The sequence below is a fragment of the Ascaphus truei genome, chromosome 3 (genome assembly GCF_040206685.1).
Source record: "Ascaphus truei isolate aAscTru1 chromosome 3, aAscTru1.hap1, whole genome shotgun sequence".
In the NCBI taxonomy this organism is placed as follows: Eukaryota; Metazoa; Chordata; class Amphibia; order Anura; family Ascaphidae; genus Ascaphus; species Ascaphus truei.
The window spans coordinates 66,774,281-66,799,384 of NC_134485.1; the positions used below are offsets into that span (position 1 = coordinate 66,774,281).

General features: G+C 41.0%; 1 protein-coding gene across 5 annotated transcripts in view; it reads left to right on the plus strand.

Annotated features, from left to right (window-relative positions):
• Nucleotides 1-25,104, plus strand: part of SSH2 (slingshot protein phosphatase 2) — a 227,903-nt gene that overhangs the window by 193,897 nt on the left and 8,902 nt on the right. For 3 of the 5 annotated variants that reach the window (XM_075594229.1, XM_075594232.1, XM_075594230.1), the window contains 9 exons: nucleotides 7,449-7,570; nucleotides 12,833-12,901; nucleotides 14,362-14,427; nucleotides 14,639-14,833; nucleotides 15,291-15,384; nucleotides 15,959-16,087; nucleotides 19,646-19,692; nucleotides 21,186-21,332; nucleotides 24,126-24,326. In XM_075594229.1, coding sequence (XP_075450344.1) covers nucleotides 7,449-7,570; nucleotides 12,833-12,901; nucleotides 14,362-14,427; nucleotides 14,639-14,833; nucleotides 15,291-15,384; nucleotides 15,959-16,087; nucleotides 19,646-19,692; nucleotides 21,186-21,332; nucleotides 24,126-24,326 — 1,070 coding nt within the window. The remainder of the gene's footprint in view (nucleotides 1-7,448; nucleotides 7,571-12,832; nucleotides 12,902-14,361; nucleotides 14,428-14,638; nucleotides 14,834-15,290; nucleotides 15,385-15,958; nucleotides 16,088-19,645; nucleotides 19,693-21,185; nucleotides 21,333-24,125; nucleotides 24,327-25,104) is intronic. The other 2 variants (XM_075594231.1, XM_075594233.1) reach the window with 1 other exon arrangement.

Sequence of the window (25,104 nt, forward strand, 5' to 3'; positions counted from 1 at the left end):
CTGGCTCCTTAATATAATCGCATTTCTGATCGGTTGCCGCACACAGCATGCAATCTACATTACTTTGTGGGCATATGATTTTAATATTTATTTCTATAGTTCTTCAAATTAGCATCTGCTCTAGTGATTTTTATAATTTAATCACTATATGCCCTCCGTCTTTGACTGAGCCTCTGATTGAGCAATCTGTGCTGAAGCAGGGATATCCTGAAAACCTGACCTGTTGTTGCCCCTTGAAGACAGGAGCCCCCCCCCCCCCCCCCTGCACTACAGCATTTGCAGTCTAATGTAGAGACATGCCAGTCAGATGAATGATCATTTAAATGTTGATTTCCTTTCTTTTCCCACTTCAAGTTATCTGTGTATAAACTGCTGGCCACCGCATGCAACTTTTACAATCTAGTGTTCAAAGTCCCAGCGCTTGTGTTAACAATAAGTGGATATTGATTAGGACTCTATTTGCATCTTAACAATTGACATTTATTAATGTGGCAAATGTGTTCATCGTAACTTCTATTTTTGGACGGAGTCTGTACAATGCGACATTAAAGCCAGAACACTTTTTATATTGGTCCAGATTTTGCACTGTTATGGAAAAGGCATAATCATTGATAAATACAGACTTTCTTGAAATGTGTTCTTGGAGTGCCAAAAGCACATTGTCTATTCATTAGAACAGCAATCTTTTTATGACTGTAGTTACTCCATGATGGTTCCCATAATGATCCTCTCTTACAAATGCAAATGGTCTCTTTTGTGATCAATGCTCCCTCTGACAATCAAGCATCAGAAATGAGTCTACGTTGGAACGAAATTAAAAATGCTACCACTTATGCAACAGTGCTTGTTAAGACTGGCATGGATTACATTGGACGATTAAAACAAAGCAAATAATTAGGTTCTTTTCATGATTTTGGTATTTTTTTTGCTGATCTGAGTCATAATGAAGTTTCTTTTCTCAAGTCATTACAGCAGCAACTGCATTAAAATGAGCAGTAACCTAGGGCTGCCATTCTAATAGGCAATATCAACCAGTAAAAGTATGTCTGCAATACTGTTGTTGTTTGCAAACTCACAAACACGGGTTCGTAGATAATGAGTAGTTTATTGCATAGTATACTGAATGATCATACAGGAGGGTCAACAAGCGACTCTGCAAGGGGAGGGCCCAAGCAGGCGTTTTGTACATTTTTGATATTATTTGTCTAACATAAGTTGCTAGGCAGAATATAATGTCTCCTCCCTATTCTTAAGCCTATCATCTAATAGCTCACTACAGCAATTGAAAATTGAGATAAAACAGGTCAGTAGAAATAACAAAATATAATAAGGTACATGTTATCCAATTATTTTATATTTAATCGGAGAATGGTACTTCTGGGTGTTGAGCCAAGCATCTGATCTTATGGGTCTGCTGATAACGAAACTCACTCGCAACATCACATTCTTTCACACGGAGATAATGAGTTCTGGAACACAGCATGAAGAAATGCATATGAGACATGACAAAAACAGACAATGGATTCCGAACACTGCTGACAAATTCCTCTCCAGAGACCCCCCTGTCCATTTCAATAATATGTCCATGTCAACATTATTATTTCAACCCTGTTGTAGACTTGTAGGTAGTGATTTTTATTCAGTTGTGTGCAGCCGTGGCGCCTCAGTTCATAAAAGCCGCCCTTTTTAAAATGAGGCTGATTAACTTCTGAACACACTGCAGAAGAAAACCTGTACATTCAAAGCCTTAGCATGTGCAGGCTCCCCACCCCACAGAAAATACATGTGCTTCATTATATATTGATATATAATAAAAGCTAAGCGGCACTCATAAACTGTAGACCGTTGCTGTGTTGAGGTTCCACATGTAGATGTCTTTAGTCCATCTAAGAGCAGCAAAGCGACTGTTCAATGAGCTGTACCTTTGTTCTAAAAGTGTGTATTTAAAAAAATAAAAAATAATTTAAAGCCCTTTTTGTGAGATGTTTCTTTTTGTCTCTCTTGTGGAATTTGAAAAGTTGATTAACCCCTTGGGGGGCCAGAGAGGCGAGCAATGTAGGGTTAAACGGCCCATCATACTTCAGCCATGATTCACTGTGCTTCGATTAAAGCAGTTTTCAGAGCTCAGTTCAGCATAGACTGCCATTGACTTGTATGGATCAAGCTTCAATACACCACATCAGAGCTTCATAAATACCCAGCTTTTTTCCGATCTGAGAATAGGACCTAGTAGAGTGAATCTGCAGTTTGATCGGGTGCTATGAATTGAGGGTTGTGGAAGACTAGTGTATAGATAAACTTGTTCTGGTTATATACTGCATCATGGTAAGCGGAGGGTGATTTAATGTTGGGTTTTCCCCAAACACTTGAAATGCTGATTAAAGAATTCAATGACCGCTTTCAGCATGTACAGTATTGAAAATAATCTTTTTGGTTTCATAAACACTTGGCTGCTAGTTCTCATCTGACGCATTCATGGAATTAATAGTTTGCAGGAGCCAAGTTTTCTTCCCGTTCATAACCTCTCTGCAGCTAGACCGTCCACCAATAATGCCTTGCTCAAGCTGGAGCAAACATTATCTTTTGCTGATCTTCTTCATTAGAACATATGTCGATATATTAATTTTGATCTTACTTTATTTGCCCCATTTTATTTTAAAATCACATGTATTCATAGAGTTCATCGGAAAGGCTTTTTTCCCAAGGCCATATCATCGCTCCTTGTAAATTTAGTTGCATTAAAATGAAAGATAGATTGTGAATCGGTCACCTGAGGACAGGGAGAAACTAAAAGAAGCTCAGTCTCTGCCGCTCTTACTGCTGTGACAGGATAAACAGCCCTTTTAATTACTCTTTGTGGAATTGGTTTAGTGAATTTAATTAGATTCCTTTAATCAGGTCTCTGCCCACAGACCCCAGCAGTGTTAATTGTGACACCCGGCTCTTTCTTCCCCTGGGGATTTTCTCGCCTTTCTATAAGGATGTTTGCACAGCACTATACACCTTTCCAGCACTGAGGCGTTCTTAGGCGCGTCTGGAACGTAATATAAGACGGACACTGGAAATGATCAAATGATTTTATTCAATTTATATATTTTTGCCCAAGAATATAGTTTGTGATCTCCTTTTCTGGTCAGTCCTGGGAAAGATCACATAGGTCGAAATACTCTGAACACGCAGTATGACTTAACCCCTTTGCTGCACTAAACTCATTGCAAAGGAAAACTTTAACCCATTCAATGCCAGATGGACTAAAGTGTGTAGAACCCTGTGTGCTATATCTTTTCCTGCCGGACACAAGAAATGCTTTGATCCTGCATTAACTGCCATTGACTTTAATGTCCCTTAATGCTTGCAGGATCACAGTGTGTTAATCCGTTCAGGAGGTTGGCAAATCTCCCCATTGGTTCTTAAAGGAGCATGATATTACAGTGTGGAATATTTCTTGCCTCCTCATGTTAAGATAGCAAAGTCTTTGTAATAATAATATGTATGCCTAGGAGTTGGTTTGAGCTGTGCCTTGTGCTTCAGTGTGTATGCTGAACATTACCATGTAAAGCACTGGTGTATGTGGATTTCATTTCTTGTAGGCATAGGAAATATATTCTGTCTGATCAGCTGACTCTATAGGTGATGCATATATACTCCCTTGGGGAGGTTGGGGAGATGAGCTGTGCCATTTCCCCTTTTGTTTCTCCGCTATCGGTCTGTCTTCTCTTGTTTTTTCTTTGTAACTTCCTCTTGGCCCAGACCCACACCATCTTACCCATGGCTGCCTTTAATAGCTCCTCTCACCGGCGCTTTGTTCCCGCTGCTCACTTCCCTTTCATGTTCTTTCTGCTAGTGATGCAAGGCAGCTTCTTGGAATCACAAGCCGGCACCGCACTGTTTCCTGAGGACTTGGCAGTGTGAAGACTTCTCCTGTTCTTGCAGTGTCAGCCCTGACTGGGCACACTTTAGCTGAGGCAGAATTAAGCCAGCTGATGTCTTGCAGTGAATGTGGGAACACAATAGTGTGTAATGCTTGCGGTGTCCCCAGCGGCTGTGCAGATGTACTCTTTGATATGGCACACTGTGCAGGAAGCTGCTTTTTCCTCAGGATACCATCCGAGTGTTGTGTAACTTGCATGACAAATCCCAATGCTTTTTTTTTACAGTAACATAAAAATGATAGGTTAAAATGCTTGATGTAAAAATAATTGATGCACTTAATTCTCCTCCTTACTTTTCTGCCCCATCTCCTTACATCTCAACCCTAATTTCTCGCTATACATCATCCCGACTCTTGCATTCCGTTCAAGGATGTCTCTCTTTGTATTTAAAGCCCTCTCCCGCCTTAAACCTTCCTCACTGACTGCCCCACACCTCTGAAATGCCTTCCCCTCAATATCCGACTAGAACCCTCTCTATCCACCTTTAAGATCCACCTAAAAACACACCTGCTTAACGAAACATATGAGTAGCTCCATGGCTGATACTATACACATCCTACATAAACCTTGGCTCCTTGCAGATGCACCTACCAGAACGCCCTCCTAGTGTGCCTGTACGTTCTTCCTACCAACCAATTAGACTAAGCCCTGCCCCTTTAGAGAAGGGAGTGGGCAGAGAGAAAAAAGCTCCTGTTAACATGCACTCGCCAACCACATGAAAAGTAGGGTGTGTATTGATGAGGATAGTATAAGTACAGAAGTCAAGTTAAATGTATAGAGAGAGTCCCTGACACGCAAATGTATAATGGATAACTTAAAATGCTTTAATAGGTCCTTAAACCAATATCAAATAAAAGGGACACTTGTACTTGATAAAAAAAAATAATCTTTGTAGCACAATGTGCATTAGTAGATGGAGGATTATATAAAGAAACCCTATCCCTTCTTGGAGTATAGACGCATGTAGTAAACCACTATAGAACAGTAGGAACAAATAGCTGCTGCGCTGATCGGAGGGGAGAAGGTGCCAACAGGATCAGTACTGCAGAAGCTAATGAGACAAGTGTAGCAGGGAATAGTGGAGCCACTAATAACCTGCCCACGATACCTCCGTGGAGCTTGATACATAAAAATCATAATTGTGCCAGTGTGCAAATAATAAATGGCACAATAACAGTTAAATGAAAGCTGCTCATATAGTATCTAAAGCCAATTTAGCTAATGAATTATAGGATACTAATGACCTATTAACCCCTGATATCTAGGGGGACGGACAGGCGGGTGATTACAGCTATTACACCCTAAAGTAGAATTAAACTATTTGGAGTAGTGTAGGGTGACTATACTCGGCTACTGCTGCATCCTAAAATATCGGATGTAAAGTGTCCTAATATTAATGGAGAGTGAGGATCGACAAAACTCTCCCTACAGCCACTTAGTACAGGTAGTGGTTTGTTACAGTTGTAAATGTGTATCTTCACAGTGTGGGTCCTCGTGTAGGAAGATCCACTATCCACTATCCACTATCCACTACCTGGGTACGTGAGTGCAGTGACTCCTGTGCACGTCACTGGAGTCAGCACTCTCAGTCCACACCGGGGCACTTCTTCATCCAGCTTTAGCCAAGTATCATTGCAGTTTATTACTCTGCAGGATACAATGATTGTCTGGCATCTATGCCTGGGGTGGCTGGTGTACCATTAATTAAGAGTGGATCTTCGTACACGAGGACCCACACTGTGGAGATACACATTTACAACTGTAACAAACCACTAATTGCACTACCTGTACTGTACTAAGTGGCTTTTGTGGATCCTCACTCTCCATTAATATTAAGACACTTTACACCAGATATTTTAGGATGCAGCAGTAGCTGAGTATAGTCACCCTAAACTACTCCAAATAGTTAAATTCTACTTTAAGGTGTAATAGCTGTAATCACACACCCGCCTGTCCGTCTCCTGTGGCCCTAGATATCAGGGGTTGGTAGGTCATTAGTATCCTATAATTTATTGGCTAAATTGGCTTTAGATACTATATGAGCAGCTTTCATTTAACTGTTATTGTGCCATTTATTATTTGCACATTGGCACAATTATGATTTTTATGTATCAAGGTCCACGGAGGTATCGTGGGCAGGTTATTAGTGGCTCCACTATTCCCTTGTACACTTGTCTCATTAGCTTCTGCAGTACTGATCCTGTTGGCACCTTCTCCCCTCCGATCAGCGCAGCAGCTATTTGTTCCTACTGTTCTATAGTGGTTTACTACATGCGTCTATACTCCAAGAAGGGATAGGGTTTCTTTATATAATCCTCCATCTACTAATGCACATTGTGCTACAAAGAGGATTTTTTTTTATCAAGTACAAGTGTCCCTTTTATTTGATATTGGTTTAAGGACCTATTAAAGCATTTTAAGTTATCCATTATACATTTGCGTGTCAGGGACTCTCTCTATACATTTAACTTGACTTCTGTACTTATACTATCCTCATCAATACACACCCTACTTTTCATGTGGTTGGCGAGTGCATGTTAATAGGGGCGTAGACTATTTGTATATGTATGTCTACTTTTCCTTAGTGCACCCACCACGTATTACGCACGGAGGCAGAGTAGGTTTCCCCTTCCAGGTTTGTAGCAACCAATTAGATTGTAAGCTCTTCGGAGCAGGGACTCCTTTTACTAAATGTTACTTTTATGTGTGAAGCACTTATTCCCATTGTGTTATTTGTATTACTTGTTATTTATACGATTGTCACGTACATTACTGGCACTATATAAATAAAGACACACACACACACACAATACAGTTTGCAGATTACATTTGGTAGAATCCTCTGTAATGAGTCTATAAAACTGTACATACATGGTTGGCACTACATCAATAAAAAAAACAAAAAAGCTTGGATTATTTCCCTTCCTTTCTCACCGTATTAGGCTCTTGTTGTTTTTTACCCCTTGTCAGTCTATTTATAACTTCATCTTTTCCTCCTTTTTCAGCTAAGACTTCTTTGTCGCTTTCTTGACAATACGTATGATCTGAGCATGGCTTCCTGTTTGTAAATGTCACCGTCTGGTATTAAATGTGCTCTGTTATGTGGTAATAGTGCTGTGGGAAGTTAGGGGTGGTGCCATGACGGATTACTGATGAAGATCAGCCCAGAAACACATCTATTTATTTCTGTAGTGACTGAAAATTAGGTGGAGCTTCTGAACGTGTTAAGGTTGTTTGTTTTCTTGCGGTCACAGCATATCAGCCGGATTTGAGATTCTGTTCCACGCAGATGATTGTTAATTACAAATGCAGCATTTAGCTCTGGCTGTTTTACACAAAAAATACAAGATTAAAAAAAATGTATGTATTCTATATATTCATACACACACACAAAGAGCTGCAATGCTGTCACAGTAGCATATTAACCTTTTCAGGACCAGAGGAGGCGTGGAGCAGAATGCGTGTACTGTACTATATAAAAATCTGTTTTGACACTTTTTTTCCCCCCTCCATTAGGCCGTAAGATTGGAAAGCACCTATCAGAATCGTACACGCTACATGGTCGTCGTTTCAACCAACGGAAGGCAAGATACCGAAGAGAGCATTGTGCTGGGGATGGACTTTGCCTATAATGACAGGTACTTCACCTCACCCGCTTTGCATCTTCTCCAGCTCTGCACGAGTAGCAGATATCCACAATGACGAACAAGATGGCGTTAGTGCAGCTATAGGAAGAATCTCTGTAATCCCTAGTAAGCGTTTTGGGCTAGAAGACCTTTTTTTAAATAGTCCTTCAGATCTAAATCATTTTTTGAATTATTCATTACATGAAAGCAAATGATTGGTTGTAACCCATCGCTTACGATTGTTTTGCGATGTTTGTTTACACTAGGGGTGGCCAATTCCTGTCCTAAAGGGCCACCAACAGGTCAGGTTTTCAGGATATCCCTGCTTCAGCACACCTGTGCAAAAGCAGGGATAGCCTGAAAACCTGACCTGTTGGTGGCCCTTGTGGACTGGAGTTGGACACTCCTGGTTTAGATCATGTTCTTTTAGTGCCTGAATAATTGATAATCACTAAGGGTAGGCACTGAATGATGTGGAGAAACCTATCTAGACATTAGGGAAGCATCATGTGAAAAATAATGGGAAGAAAGGCATTGACAGCGTTATGGCAAAAATGTGGTTTCGTTAAAAAACAACATTGTGCGATTTACTATTTATAAAGATTTACATGGTAAGCTGCAACGATTACTAATCATTGAAGTGATGACCATTACATTTTCAGTATCTGGGTCGAAGGGAGGTAAATAATGGTCTCACAGCTGGGTCTCAAACCAGGATATTCCACTGCAGAGGCTTTGCCGTCACAACAAGGTCATAACTAAAAATGCCTTTTGTTTTTCTCTAGATTCAAATTTCCTCTACAAAATAGGGATCACTTAGTCTAAAAATAATCACGCTCGTGTTTTAGTACCAGTCAGTACATTGCAACCTGGGTCCACGTGATCTATTCTCCCACGGTGTTTTGCACTAAACAGGTTTATCCCTTGCGTTCATATTTAAGATCCATGTTTCAGAAACAGCTTCTATTTCTTAGCTTTTTTTTTGTCAATTTGCATTGGCAGCTGGAGCCTCTCCTCTTCTCTTTCATCCCTTCTCTCCAGGCAGCAGCCAGTGAGAGAAGGGAGAACTGGCTATGCCAGGAATCTTAAGCGATATGTTATTCATAGTTAATCAGTCTCGTTGCTATGGAAAATATTTCTCTGGTTGTTTTGCAATCCCACCTGTGCATGGTGTAATATCTGCTGCCCTCTGCTTTCTGACACGGGGTGAGCATGTGATGTTTAGCAATATTTCCCAACAGGTGAAATACATTTCTCAACGTAGAATGCGTTACTTTTCTCAACTTGAAAGGTTCATTGCAATGATTGCTGTGTAGTGTGACTCTTCAGCACAAAGGGTTAAAACGGTTTGGTGCCACAAAGAGATGGAGAAACTAGTCTGGGAGTTGTTCCAAGGACCGGTTTACAATGGCCAATATCTTATGTCCACACAGATCCCACAAGTCCTTTCTTCTTCCCAGATTTGTTCTAGAGAAAGTGAGCACACAGATATACCTTTCTATCAACGCATGTTGTTATTGTGGCCCGGTAGATTAATGTGTCTGCTGTCACGTGGAAAGAGAGCCATTGGAGGCGCACAGAGCACTCCACATGCTTGCAAAGTAGGACACAGCTGTGATCAGAGCGGTCATTCCTTGGCTGCATGTCAAATATTCTAATCAAGCTTCTCTGCTCCACAGTACAATATGTCCAGCTATTGCTTATCAAAGCATGTCTCGGTTTTATTTGTTTGTGGAGGAATTGCTAGAGAGTTTGTGAAAGAATTGCTAATACTTCCTGTTCATTGTTGGCATATAGAAGATATTTTGCGGTCTGAAACAGGGCATAGGGCTCCCTGGCCACATTCCCCTCCCCCCAGCCCCTCTTCACACCAACAATAAATACACCAGGAAAACTGTTTTAAAGACGCAATCTTATTCTACAGGGGTGTTTTTTTTGTTTTTTTAAATAAATTAGTTATGTACTATGAGAAAATGCTTGTAGTATTTAAAAAATAAAAATAATTTTAAAGACCTTTTTAATGTATTCTAATGTAACAATCATTTTTGTTTCTATAGCAATTATTTACAAAGTCACGTCCTCTTCTGAGACAGGCTCTGGCTCTTGAGCCCTGCCCTCTCCCTGGCAGTGCACTATTGTATCTAGTGCCTGACTGGCCACATGATCTTCCCCACAGAACTTTGCATCTTGGGTAGTATTTTGCAGCCCTAACACTAATTTAAAGAACTGCCGAGCCACATCTTCAGCGATCTATTACAGGAGAACGGATCGATCGGCAACTTAACTAATCACTTGTCAGTGTGCAGATTGTATTGATGCACATATTGAATGGGGGAAAAATAATACTTTTTCAAAAACGTCAGCTTGAAATGCAGCTTTATTGCAATTTGTAACGCGTTTTAATATACTGATAATCCTTTGATTTCTATAGCAGGTTTTAGCCCACCTCCCCAGCAGTGCAAGATCTTTGTAACATTTTCCTGTTTGTGATCATTTGTTGACAATACTCCCAGCAGTTTGAGCTGCAACCTGTAACAATAGATAATGTTGCCTTGGTAGTATAAGAATACATTGTAGCTGCTGAGTTACACTGACTGAAGGATTGATTTGAAACTTAAAGGCAGCCATTTCGTGAGCCTCGGGAAGTAGGATTTTGCTGATCGATCACGGATTAAATTAATCGATCGGCAGCTTCGGTAATTAGTGTTCAATAAAGGGAGTACATTGCATATATTTTAAAAAAAATGTTTTTTAAAGCTGCTTGGATTGCCTCTTTAAACGACATCACATAAGCATTTTGCTAAATGAGCTGCACTTCTTAGGCTAAGGTCCCGCTGCCTCAGACCATGCGCACTTGACCGCTATATGCGGTCTGTAGGGAGGGGAGGGGGGGCGTGGTTTGACGGTCAAAAACTTTCCCAGGTCTGAAATGAGACCATGATGCCGTCCCCCCCACTCCACACAACACATACACACATACATACATACATACATACATACATACATACATACATACATACATATATATACACACACACTTTTCGCCCGCAGCTCCTTCCCTGCTCCTCTCCCAAGCCGCCTCCCTTCCGTGGCTCCTTCCCTCCCCTCCTTCCCTCATTGGCTGGCTGACGCGTCACAGCACGCAGTCAGCCACGTCGGAAGGAGCCAGCGGGGACCTCCAGACTGGAGGAAAGGGGCTGGTGGCCCGCGGCCGCGAGCACCGCCGGACGCAGCGGGACCAAAGCCTTAGTACGAGTTTTGGGGGTTGACCAAAATATTTCTTTATCCAGCAGAAAGTGCAACCCCAATGCGTTCCTTCTCCTCGTCTTTCATGCGATTGCTCCTCCAACATGGAGCCTTACATGATGTACTCCTGGAGACAAGAACCATGGGCTAAGAACAGGAAAAAGTTGTTTGAGACGTAGTCTGTATTTAAAAATACTTAAATGAGAGTAAACATATGATTTCATAAAATTAATGTAAGCCAACTATATTAGTTTCTTTCCTAAAATTATGTATATTTATATAAATGAGACTGCTCCTTAAGTGTTTAAAAATTTTTTTGTCTGACCTGAATAACTGCCAATTTGTTACGGCAGCTTCTATAAGGAGGTATTGTGTGCCCCCTAGTCCTTTATTTTCCGGTCTTTCAGTCATTCTAGACCACTAGGGTCCCCATCCTATTCCAAATCAGTCGGCATCTACTCACTAAACTTTTCAGGGATCACTTTGTACATGGATTTGCCACAGTGATTGAAGTAGAAGTGGATGCTGAAGAGCTTGGGCAGATGTTTGTGCAAACTTTTGAATTAAACGCGTATCATTACAGTGTAAGAGCATAGTTCTGGTAATTTTTTTCCCTTTGCTGATCTTACTATTTAACCTCTGTGTTTAAACACTCATTGTAACACGTTCCAAATAACTTTGTGAAAGTCCATTAGCTGATTAATATTGATGTGAAGACCAGAAGTGTTTTTTTTTTCAATCCATTTAATTATAAATCTTACTAAAGAGCAGCATAATATTGCATCTTTAGGGTATAATCTATGCTCATGTTGTCTCTTTAATGACTTAACTTTGAAAGGACTGATTATTTTAAGATGTGCCCTTTGTTTTCTGGTGAGCAGTGTGTTAGTAATGGTGTCCATCATAAGTAATGACAGATTCCTTAAGTACACAGAGAGCAAAGGAGACATGCATAAAGAAATGGAGCTGTTTTTAGCTCTCCAGGTCAAGTTTCATGGGCTTACCGCCCTCAATATTTATGACAAGTTTCTAGATTGGTTGCTAGGCTTCCTTAATCAGTTCTCACTAAAAATATCTCGCTCACCATGAGATGCTTCGGAAACCCTTTTTCTATTTCCATAAACTCATCACATCTAGTGGACATAGCCTTGAGTTAATGTCGTCTTCAGATCTGTCTCACGCATAGCGGCGTCCCTGCATTACTGCAGATTGTGTGTGTTTGTGCATGGGCAATCTGAAAACTCTTCTTAGAGACAGATCTGCTAAAATGTAATCTACTAGGTATCTTTTAACCCAGGTGTGCGCAAACTGGGGGCTGCTAGATTTTCAGGGGGGGGGTGCAGCAGCTATAGAGGTCCCACGCTCTCCCCCCAGCATTTAAATTATATGCTGGGGGACCGCACAAGGCCTCTTTAACACACTTACATTCCCTTCCAGCGACGCATCGTCATGGTAACCCGGCGTCACGTGATGTCACGTTACCATGGTAGCGTGACGTCACATGACCCCGCACGTCATTTGACGACAAGCGGGGGGGGGGGGGGGCAGCGAGGTGCCGAGGAGAGCAGACAGGGTGCCACGGGGAAAAGTTTGCACACCCCTGTTTTAGCCAATGTAACCCCAACAGAAATATTTGCCATCCTAAATAAAGCACTTTTATAAAATGTTTCAGAGCTGTAACACATGACTAACACTTGCGAAACATTGCTTTTTCTGCTCTTGAAACATACCAAAATGCGTGATAGTGGTCTCCTGCTTGTCCCTTATATGATACTCTTTCTTCTATTGCTCGCTTCTTATGAGAGCAGGACACAAAAATGGCAAAAATCAGTGTGCAAAGGGCAACCATATGCTCATCCGCTCCAAAATCTGTTGCAAAACAAAAGTTCCTAATGGCATGTGGAAGTTCCTAATGGCTGTATGTAGGTGGTTTTGTATGCGTTGATTAGTATGATACAATGACATCTTTTCTGTAGGAGGTGCTTAGAAAATGAATGCTCATGACTGCCCTCTGTCTTCTGTTTGTAGCAGCGGGTGCACCATGGGCCTTGTCCTTCCCCTGTGGAGTGATACTCTTATTCATTTGGATGGAGATGGGTAAGTATTTTGTGCTATTAAATAGTATTGCTTGCATGAAATCAAGATACACGTCCCAGAGAAGAAAACCCGTAGCACTTTTTTCATTTCATTCTTGTTTTTGCCCCATGATCTGGTCTTTTGTGCCCTGTACATGCCTGTAGCTCATAATACGCAGCAGTGCCTCAAGTGACATTTACGGGGGCCCAGTCTGTCCTGGCAGTTCCAGTGGTCGCTTAACTGTACCATGTCCTTTTGAGTGCTGACGCATATTCCATAGCTGGGTAAACAGTAGAGCACTATATTGGTTATGTAACCTCTGCAAAAAGTTTTTGTCTCACCTTGCCCCTGTCACATACAATACTGACTCTTTCAAAATGGGATTTAAAAAATAAAATCGGGTTATTTGTGTGTATGCAGTCAGTGTGTACATGCATAGTCCTAATCCTGCCTGATCTCTGCTCAGTTTTCATTCCTATTGTTTCTACACACATCACTAATTGCCCTTAAATGATCTAAAACCACAACTTTTGAATTAAACAAGTATCATTACAGTGTAAGAGCATAGTTCTGGCAATTTTTTTTCCTTCGCTTTCTATGGCATATACTGATATTACTATTTAACCTCTGTGTTTAAATGTGTTTTTAATAAAGTTTGCTTATGAAATCCCCCAAATCTGTAGTCTCTGAAGATTGTTACCCATATATCAGTCCCAATCTAAAATTCCATCTGTTGACTAATGCTGTAGTGGCCTAGTGAAGTATTTATTGTATTGTATGTCTTTATTTATATAGCGCCAAAAGTGTACTCAGCGCTTCACAAAGAATACAGTACAGGGAATTATAATACTACAATAAGTGCAGCAAAATCAGACAATAGGAAAGGAAATCCCTGCCCCGAAGAGCTTACAATCTAAGGGGTTTAATGGGAAACTTACAGAGACAGCAGGTGAGGGAGTAAGTGCTGTAGATGGCAGTGCTTGGTCACAATGGGTGGTAGGAGTGACTGAGTGTGGGACATTAGCCATGAGGGCAGGCTATTGGGATGCTTGATTTGTGGGGTAAAATTTAAGGAAGGTCAGTGTTAAATGAAAAGGTTAACACCATTTACAGGGGAAAAGGTGGCAGGGAGGCATGAGTGAGATCAGGTGTGTATACCTGGCTTCAGGCCTAGGGAAGATCCCCAGCAGCAGGAAGGAGTAGATAGAGGGTGTGAATAGAGGATTTGTGTGGGTGTTTTTTATTGAGGGGTAAATAAGTTGTTGGGAGAGAGGTGTATAAATAATGGTGCAGTGGGGAGTTGAGATGTTGTAGAGAACAGAAATGCTCACAAAGGAGTGAGGAAACAGTAAACAGAAAAAGAAATAGGGGGGGCATAGTGAGATGCAGGAGGAGAGAGTTCCAAGGTAGTGCCATGTAATGTCTATCCAAGATATTGGCTAAATCAATATAAAAATCTAATGCCATCTGCTCTTTCCTAGAGGGTTCAGCGTATCAACCGATAACAGAGTTCACATATTCAAGCCTGTGTCTGTACAGGCTATGTGGTAAGTACTTATTTACTCTTATTCTTTTACTTTTAAATCTCTTTTGGCTAAGGCCTTGAGCTGAAGCTCTTCCAACTATTTGTACAGTAAATGTCTTGGGATTCCTTGTAAATCATCTTCATTACTGCCAGAAAAAGATCCATTTAACTGAACGTATCTACCACGAGCCCAGTTCTTTTTCCAAATGTAATGCTCATCTCTTCGCTTGCAGGTCTGCTCTGCAAAGTTTGCACAAAGCCTGTGAGGTGGCCCGAGCTAGCAACTACTACCCTGGCAGCCTCTTTCTAACGTGGGTTAGTTATTATGAGAGTCAGATCAACTCTGACCAGACGTCAGTGAATGAATGGAATGCCATGCAGGATGTGCAGTCCCACCGCTCCGATTCACCGGTACTCTACACTGATGTGTAAGTTACACCAACCTCCATTCCTAGTGCACACACACACCTGATAACCCTATGACAGGTAAAGCATACAGGCGTTGCTTCCATCAGTGACTGCTCATGGAAATTCCAGTGCTACCACACCGCTCTTCTCTCTTCCATTGGTGATTAGTTGGGCTATTTTTGCAGTAAGTGATAAGCCCCGGGCAGCAGGGTCGGTGGTATGCATGTTGCGCTTGGCTTCTTTCCAAAACCATACATGGAGTCGGAGAGCTGATACCATCCCTGAAACGGAAGGACCCTATGAGGGCCAGTGTGTAAGCTGCCATAAAAAAGTTAGATTCTGCTGTGTGATGCATGCAGCATCAATGTGACACACTGTAGGAAGTGTAAGCCTGTCAGACTTCTAGCACGTGTCTATGTTATAATGTGTTTGAATGTGCAGTGATTTGAAGTGCCACCATTTTGTTTGTTTATACAGCCCAACAGAGGGTGAGCGCACAGAGCGTTTAATAAAAATGAAACTAAGGGAGATCATGATGCAAAGAGACTTGGAAAATATCACATCTAAGGAGGTGAGTTGACACAACATTACTTTCACAACAACTGTCAGATTTCAGATGTGTCATTTTAAAGGAGCATTCAGACTTGAGCTGAATGTTCTCAGTCGAGATATATGTAACTTTAATATTAAGGTAAACCATATTCACTGCTAATCTATCCAATTATTTTCCTTTGGCCTTGTCAGACAGCAGATACACCTGGTATAAATAACACTTATACACGAATACATTGTAGGCCTTGATTTGGGGTTTCATCTGAATTTTATAACCATTATGTTTCAGTCAAAACGGTCCTGTTTTTCCCCATTGAAATATGACGTGTTTTGCACATCTAGATGGGCTTGTTTTTTGTTTTTTTAACACCCTCTTGATCTGTAATATATTCCCTTTAGCTCATTTCATTTGGTGTAGTATTGTTTCCTTCTGTTTGAACCTGTCTGCGTTAGTGCTCTGTGACTCATTGGTAGACTGTTCAACAAAGGAGAGCTTAAGTTATACATGTACTTGGTTTGTCTTCCTTTACAAACTCTGTCATACCCTTTGCCACGTATATCCCACATCTCAGTTTGTTGCCTCACCTTCTTAGATTCGCACAGAGTTGGAGATGCAGATGGCGTGTAATCTGAGAGAGTTTAAAGAGTTCATTGACAACGAGATGATTGTCATCTTGGGACAGATGGACAGCCCCACACAAATCTTTGACCATGTTTACCTGGTAAGAGTTGTACCTGTATCCATCACCTGTCTTCATTAATCTTTTAATATCCAAGTACTACAACCTGAATATTTGTGTGAAGATATGTCTTTTAGAGGAGATTTCACATTTGATAATCTGTGATGTCCAGCCTTTGATTTTATTTCTGTAGTTTCAGTTCAGACCTGTGAGGGGACAACGTACATCAAATGTAAAATATTTCACTAGGGCGATGTTTACGGAACATGATATCCTTATCTTGATCACAGACCAAATGTTTCTCACTAAATGTTCATGCATATTTTTTGCCTTTTCCCCATCCTGGTGTGTTTCTCTAAGGATTTCTCGTTGTATTTATTCTACGTTCTCCTTTGCAAGACTAACCTAGCATGAACTCCCATACTTAAGAGTGGTTTACTACAGACGTGAGGTAAAACCACCCTTCCCTCAACAGTCTGTCAAAGGATTGTACTAGTCCTTAGCATCATTTGTTTGGTAGACATTTCTAATTTTTTCTACGCAGCTTGATTTCACTTACAGAGAAAACTAGGGCAGTGGAAATGATGTAGGCAACACTAGCTCATTCCTTTTTCAAAGAGAGGACCCCTCTGGCTTTGTTTACCACATCAGAGAGAGCAGGAAACAGAGGGAGCTTGAACGTAGCTTTTGGACGCTGAGCGAGGTTAATGGTAGTTGACCGCTAGAGCCTTATGGGACGTACAACTGTTTGTATAGCAAGGACACTGATCTCTTAGCCATGTAGCGGGAGGACAACTAACTGGGGTGTAACCAGCAGGCATTATACAGAAGATAAATATCTTCAAAGCTGGAACTGTGAGGCTGGCGCAGATACTTGGCAAACTCCATTACCTTTATGAGGGAGAAAACTGCATGAAGCACACTGAGGTCTCTCTGGAATCTGGTGCCAAAATGTGGAAGGTAGTACCCTAGGGAACGAGGCCAACATTGTGTCTGCCTAAACAAAAGCATAAGAAACTCTGACGTCGGCTAATATACTACCTCTTCTACATGAGCATAGCGTATGAGACTACCTTGAGGAGGAAGCAGGGACTTGGCAACAGTGAGCAGCTCATTTTGTTATTGGAGTGCCAGGCAGGGATAGGATTTGGCTGCATGAGGTCTTTGTTGCTATACAGCGCATGAGGAATCGGGGATTTAAAAACAGGCCCCGTGGGCTTAAATTACAGCTGTGTTTATAACTTGCATAACACCACAGCTCTTGGCTAAAGAGACAGGGGATAAGACTTCCAGCTTTGATACTCAATAGCTTGCTCTTATACAGACCTGTTTCAGGAGCAGTTGGGGATATAGGCTGATGCTGACTATTTTGTTTACAGAGTAGGCATGTTAATTCTTAGTCCTCTTAACATTAAATATTATTCAATACAAATCTGCTCCTTCTAACCCATTTTTGAGGCACAATCTTTTTTGAGCCTGTGAAAAGAGCATTTTTTTAAACCTTCTGTTTGGTATTATCTAAAAAAAATGTGATCTATACTGCTGGAAGGGAAGGAGGCTTGCTATTTAGCACGGAAGATCCCTGAAGGGTTTACACAATCTACGAGACCTACTCCTACAGTTAAATTAATGACTGGATAGCAGTGGAGTTTATCTGCAGAATTACCTGTTGTATGGTGTACACTCCCATATCCTGGGCAATTTGACACAAGGCAGGCTTATGTATCATTTAGATATTTTCTCCGTAGTCTTTTAATGCAATCTTGTGTTTCCTACAAGGTTTTACAATCCTGTAAATCCCTGCAGGGATAACTGGGAACAGCAGGTGTTGGTTCACCATCTCGGCACCCTAGACTTGAGGATTGGACTTGTCGTGCTATCCCAATTTCTGTAGATCCTAAGTGTTAGTGATTTGTGCTTAAAGCAGGGGTGCCATTTTGTCTTAATCACCCCGATTGCCTACATCAAATAATAATTTGTCTGTAATCTTACATGTGGGTTAGAATGCTTCACAATATTTGAAGGTGACAGTGTACTACAGTTAAGCTCCCTTCATTCCTTCCGTAGTTTGTGTGTTCTGCTGAAAGCATTATGGAATGTTCCAAAGCATTTGCCAATGTACTGTACGGTTCCGAATAAAACGTTCAAAGTAAAAATGCAAGCTTTAAAGATACATGAACTATTTTAAGTTTAAATCAACTTTTTTTCTAGTGAAATCCTTACTTGTCATTTCCAATGTACTCATTTGATTTAAAAAAACAACCCTGAAAGGTCAGTTAAAGTCCAAACATGTGTTGTGGATTAGTGTGGGTCGCACATACCCACATAGTGTCCGCTGCCGCCCCAGCAATTCCTCTCCCGCTACCCTATCTTCAATATGCTGCTGATTTTCTTGGGGACAAGGAAGCAAGTGGAGGACAGGAATAGGACCTGTTTCATGGACATGGCTGCAGTAAGGCTTTGAATACATAGCATCAATCATTCTAAACCAATTAAGAAAAAGCACACACACACCTCTCTACACTTAGGAATAAAACCAAAGTGATGTATACTCATCTACCAGTGTTTACCTCAGCATAAAAGCATCTTTACATTAAAAAAAAAGAGCTTTCTTTTTAGTAAGGAAAACTGTTTGCTTGCCTTGTAGCCATTAGGTGTTTGCTTAAGACACAGCAGGATGCAGCTTGTGTTCAGTTCTGCTTCAAAACGTGCAGCGCCCTGACATCCCTGGCATATAATTATGAAATGGTAGTCACAGGGTTCGGCAGACGGTTTCTCATGCAGTCCCTACAAAGGGACATGTTATAAACATTGGTTTCTATCTGACACCTTTGGAGTATACTGTGGGGCCACTGCCACGTGACCTGAAGGACTGGATGACACACCTGGGAAGGGCATTTCAGATGTCTGATTGCATCATGGAAAATGAAATCATCTGTTTGCCTTCGTCATAGATTCTGTGTTTTTCTTCAGCCCGACAAGGTTTTCGCTTGCAGTTGTTTAAAAGCTGATATTGTAATATTTGTAACCCTTTGGCAGCTATAGGCATAATACATCACTGTGCTCCCAACTTTGAGCAATAGGTATCGCGTTACAACCACCTGCTTGGTTACTTTTGAAAGACCTGTATTTATGCATTTGCTATGCACAGTTAAATCATTGTGGATACAAAAACATAATTATGTAAAAGCTAGAAGAGCCTGTAACCCCTTTGAGCTGCAGCAGCTGATTACAGAAAGCTGCAGCCAGTATTCCCTAACCTCTGCTGCGTGTTATCACACTGCTATCCCGCATTAACGGTTATTCACGTCAATAGCCGTTCATACAGGAATGCGATGCAATAACCCATGTCCCAGATTGGGGAATTTCTCCCCTACATTTTTGTAACATTTGAAGGAGTCTGCAAAAGAGTAGGACTTCACTGTGTATTGTCTTTTGCTGTTGTGTAGATTTAGAAATGACTTGTAGTGTATTTCCAGGAAAGGCTATGCCTTTTTTGTCTTTCTACTAATTAGATTGCAGTTTTGATTTCAAAGTATAGCCTGTGTTTTTATGGAGAGTCACCGATGTAAGTTTAACATTTTGTATTTATTGTTCCAGGGTTCAGAGTGGAATGCGTCTAATTTGGAAGATTTGCAAAACCGGGGGTAAGCAAATAGAATACTAATAGAAATGAAGATGAACATGAGGAGGGGGAGAAAGCTTAGTACGGAAGCTAATACATTTATGTATGTGTGTGTATTTATGTACATGTATGTATGTATGTAAAGAGAGAGAATGAATTCTATTGTTAGCCAAAACGTTGATTTGTTCAATAAATCTATATAATCTTGCTCACAAATCCACGAGTGCCTGACTTTTTCCGCTACCCATACTCGAGATCTCATGGATTACACCCCGTGGAGTGCGTATTCCAGTGTGTGTATATACATATACACATATACGTACACATTCTGGCTTGGGGTTTTAACTGAAAAATGCCATACTTATCTTGCACTTTTGGTCCAAACCGATACAAAAGGGAAATTAGGCATTTGTTACTGAGTGCCACTTCTTGCAGCTCAGCCACAGATAGGAGACAGGCAGCAGAAGGGGAAACGGGGGGCGGGGTACACCACATTTTTTTTTCTCATTCCCAATACTGATTTTTTTTTCTTCCTTTGATTAAAAGAAAACAGCAGCAAAACAAAAATAAGTACTGATTTTACACAAACAAAGAATAGAAACTTGAATGTGTGTGTATACTACTCCAGACACGAAGTGGGGCTTACTTTATGTGATCAGATGAACATGTTCTTGACAAAAAGAATTATAGCTGCATTGGTACCTTTTTCATTTGGAAAAAAAAGTAGAAAATGTGTAGTATGGTACCTTTTTATTGGACCATCAACTGGTTTACAGTATACAAGCTTTTTCGAACTTGCCTAAAGAACCCTGTGCGGTTCGAAAGCTTGTCCAATAAAATGTACTATACTATCCTTTTCCCCACCACAACTTGTTCTTAAGACTCTGTTTTTTATTTTTATTACAACTTGTAAGCACCATGAGGAAGTCTGCACTTCTGTTTCTTGTTAGGCTACAGACTGGTTTGGCAACTTGGATATTTATACACCAATCTCGCTTCATACCGTCAGCAGTGTGTTCCATTTGCGCAGGGGGGGGGGGAGAGGGGTGTTGGGGTAGGAGAGGGAGAGACAGCCAATACTATCTCCCTGGTTTCCTAATTTGAAGGTCAGTTAGAAGTCAGGTGTTTTCACTTTTTACTGCCAGAGGCCCATCTGGCGGTTGGTATTATAGCAACACCATGGCTGTTCAACTGCTTTGATTTCCTGTTGGTGAGAGAATGACCCTGGTTGGCCTGCAAAACAGCTGTGGGCTGTCAAGTGAAACGTAGTTGTTGTCTCTGAAGGGGTCAGTAATCTTTAACCCTTGGAATCCTGTTTCTTTCATGGCAAGATTTGCACATGGTGCGTGACTACAACACTGAGATGTTCTAGACTTTTTGAGGTATTTGTTTCTGGCTTCTATGAAAATGTGCCTCTTGCCATCTTATGACAGCTTAATTGGAGAGAAATGGCTGTAAAACAAAGCTAAAACAGACCGTCATGGGCGTTCATGTCTTGTCCTTTGCTTTTAACAGGGTGAGGTACATCTTGAACGTCACACGAGAGATCGATAACTTCTTCCCTGGAGTGTTTGAATATCACAATATAAGAGTGTATGATGAGGAAGGAACTGACCTGCTGGCTCATTGGAATGACACCTACAGATTCATCTCCAAGGCAAAGTGAGTATGACAAACACAACACCCTATTGTTACCGGTATTGTAAAAGTGTTGGGCACCTGGCTTGGATTGCATAAAGTCATACTGACTATTACAGCCTCCCCCCTAGTCTTTGTGGACAAAAACAAAACCAGGGCGTCCGACTTGATGGCGGTGCCATTGGAGCGACTGCACCTGACCTCAAGCTTTCGAAGGCCCCACACTCTTCCCCCACCCAGTTTTCGTAATGACCGTTTAAATATCATGGTGGTTAAGTTAACCTCCACTAAATTTAAACTGGGATCGCCAGGAGAGAGCGCGGAGCCTATGTAAGTGCCAGCATCTCATGCTGTCACCCTAGGTCACGTGACGACGTGTCGCTTTGTCGACACTACGTGGCATGCCGCGAGGGAGGGAACGAGATCATCCACGCTGCACCAGGCCCTGCCATAATCCCAGCCGGCCCTACACAAAACATTCAACACGCATTGAAATCCATAATCTCTATTGTTATGGGAAACTGTGGTAATTTTCCTGGTATAATAAGATGCATGTAAAAGCAGAAAGTTCAATATGTGAAAATGGAAGGTAGGAGGTGGAAATACATGTATTATGTGAAACTTAGTCTTGTTTTAAGGGTTCTGTTCGTCTATTTGTTTTTAATTCGTGTAATCTGCTCTAAAACCAAAAGCACTATTCCAGGAGGCAGTTTATAGCGCTGGAGATAAAAGTAAACCCAGGGATAAGGGAATCCCTGAAATTAGTATCTGTGATGCTCATGAAAAAGAAACACTCACGACTGGTACTTCTGTTGGACGAGCTGCTAATACTTTGGGGTTTATGGCTATCGGGTGTATCACAGAATGGACATCGTGTCCCTTCTTCATTCCCCGCTTTTGTGCCATTGGTTCCAGGAACTGAGGGAAGTCAGACACATACATTGAGTCGTTTACATGTTGGAGTCTTAGAGCAAGACTTGTATGTTCATATTCTGACTTAAAAACTATAATTACTGAAACTTTTTTACTGCCGTAATTGTGGCGTTCTGTGTCTCACACACTTTTTATTCTCACATTTTCTTCCAGTTTGTTTTTCTTTCTGTGGTTTTATTTGTCTGTCCCCACCTCAAAACCCCTCACGTTTCCAAGAAGCCTGGCTTTGCAATAAGTTATGCCACTCAGGGGATTAAATAACATGCAAACAATTTAAAACCATGTTCTTCTCTAAACTTCAAGCAAAAAGCATGAAAATTTCCCATAAAAAAAACCCCCATTCTTTATGCGTTCTGTCCTAAGCTGAGAGGTGCAGCTTTATTTTTAGTGTAGGCATAACAGGTTTGTTTTGAGCCTGAGATTTCAACAACATCCCTGTCAAACACGTGTTTTTTGTTTTCTTATACAAAGTCTCTGCTTTTTACAACAGGCACCTGTATTGCTCACAAGTACTGTTGGCACAGGATTTCTGTAATATATATTGGGAGGACTTGCCTGCCCAATTCCTGTAAGCGCAGTGTGTTTGTGTTGAATTATTTATTTAAAGGTTTTATTACTTCTATTTTTCCACAAAAGACGATTCCTAGTGCTACATCTAACATGGCATTTTATATAGTTAAATATTTATCTGTATATCTTCTCATAAGCAAGGGTAATTTAGTTCAATTCTCCTGACCAAAGTTTTTTAAACGTACAACCACTTCCCGGTACGGCCCATCTGTACGTCCCAACACTGCTGCACCTGCAATACTTACCCACATCTGTAACAGTAATCAGACTAGAAGCACACTTGGTGCGGTACTGTAATAGTGTATTTAGTGATAAAAGTACTGCATTTACATGAGGGCACTAGAGAAGGGTAGTAATTAATAGGGAAGGTCTTGAACCCAGATTCAATATCCAATGCCCTAGTCCTAAAGCTTCTGCTTTTCGGAGTAAGGACAAGAATAGCTCAATAGCAATAGGACTTGATAGCAATAATTTGTGATCAGATTTTCCACTGTTTGGTTCCTTGCATTGGACATTGTTAATCAACCAAATATAATAATACAAATAATAATGGTTTGTTGTGAGCCCCTCGTGTATAAAGGGTTAATGTTGTGCTACGTGGAGAATTCGCTTAATCTTTTATGTAAATGTTTTTGCCTGCGGTGAATTTTTCATACAAGTATTGGCCTAAAAATAGCTAAGAGTTGCAGTAGGTATATTGTCCCTAGAGAACACGAATTGTTTGCAGGTTTTATAAAAAAAACTAATACATACGTTTACAGGCTCCAAGCGTCCATTCTGTAGGTGTTATTAGACTTGGAAAGCCGCCCACATCCTCAGTTGTGCTCTTGCACATTAATGTACTTTTAGCTTCATATTGTAATGAGATTAAAATGACAACATTGAAAGATTTTAGTTTTCTCCAGACAATTGAAGTGAAGCGATATGAAATGCACCAATGTGTATACCATTGGCAGTGTTATTGCTTCCTTGTAGTCCTTCCATAAAAGGTATATTGTGGTTAGTAGCTTTGTTTTTTTTTTGTTTCTTGTGTGTGATCTACAGATGTTGTAAGATTTAAGGTTCACGGCACTGTGGTCATCCGCGGTAACGCGGCAGCCCCGACGCCGGAGGATTAACGCTGAAGGGGATCTGATCCGGAAAAATGGAGCTCCGCAGCGCGACTGCGTCAGACACCGTCTCCAGAGCCGTAGATTTTTGCTATTTCACCTGCGGTTCTGGAGACCTTAAGTCTTGCTACATCTGTATGCATCACATCTATTAAGTCCCTGTTTGATGGGAGTCTCTATAGCAATGTTCTCTGTTGTTACATAGGAAGCATGGCTCTAAATGCCTTGTGCACTGTAAAATGGGAGTGAGTCGCTCGGCCTCCACTGTGATTGCCTACGCCATGAAGGAATACGGGTGGAACCTGGATAGAGCCTTTGACTTTGTGAAGGAGAGACGCACTGTTACCAAACCTAACCCCAGTTTCATGAGGCAGCTTGAGGAATATCAAGGCATTCTGCTAGCAAGGTGAGTCCATGCTCTGATTAAAGTCACACACATCTAATCATATATCAATATGATATATAGATATTCCTACATATATATAGGCCAAACAAAAGTCCCACACAGGTTCTCTGAAACCCACTTGGTTCAGAACTAGATCATTTTAGCTGTTGTGTAGCTCGTTGTTTAGTGACCACCCTAGAACTAGAGAATAAGCCGTATTTACGGGCGAGTATACACCTTTCATTATTCACAACATAAATGCATCAAAAACTTTCTGTTGATATCCCTTCCTTCAGCTATCCAAAAAAAAAAAAAATATATAAATATATATATATATTTTTTTTTTAACTACATGACTAATGATGTCACACATTTACTTTACACTACATAATATCTTGAATCCATAGATTATGGCTTGAAATGCACAGGAGTTCCCAAGAGGGCAGTGATATTATTTGGCATTACAACCTCTGTTTACCAGCCCTGACGGTCTGCTGCTTATAAAAGTGCACAATGTTCCTGGATCCCTTAGATTCACCCTCATGTCATCTTGGTCAGGTTTCAGAGGGAGTAGATGAAAGCCTAATGTGGGTACAAGTATCAGATTATGTTTTTGCAGAGGTGTTATTCATCACTGCCGAAAATATTTGGCCCAATTGTCATCTTGCAGAAAAAGGAAGTGTAAGGTTTTGCCTTGTGTACCCTCAAGTTGAACAGCATTGTCTTCCAGCACCCAATGCCAAAGCCACCTGTTCTGCTTTCTGTAACTGAAAACACTGTGCTCTTGCAGTACAGAATG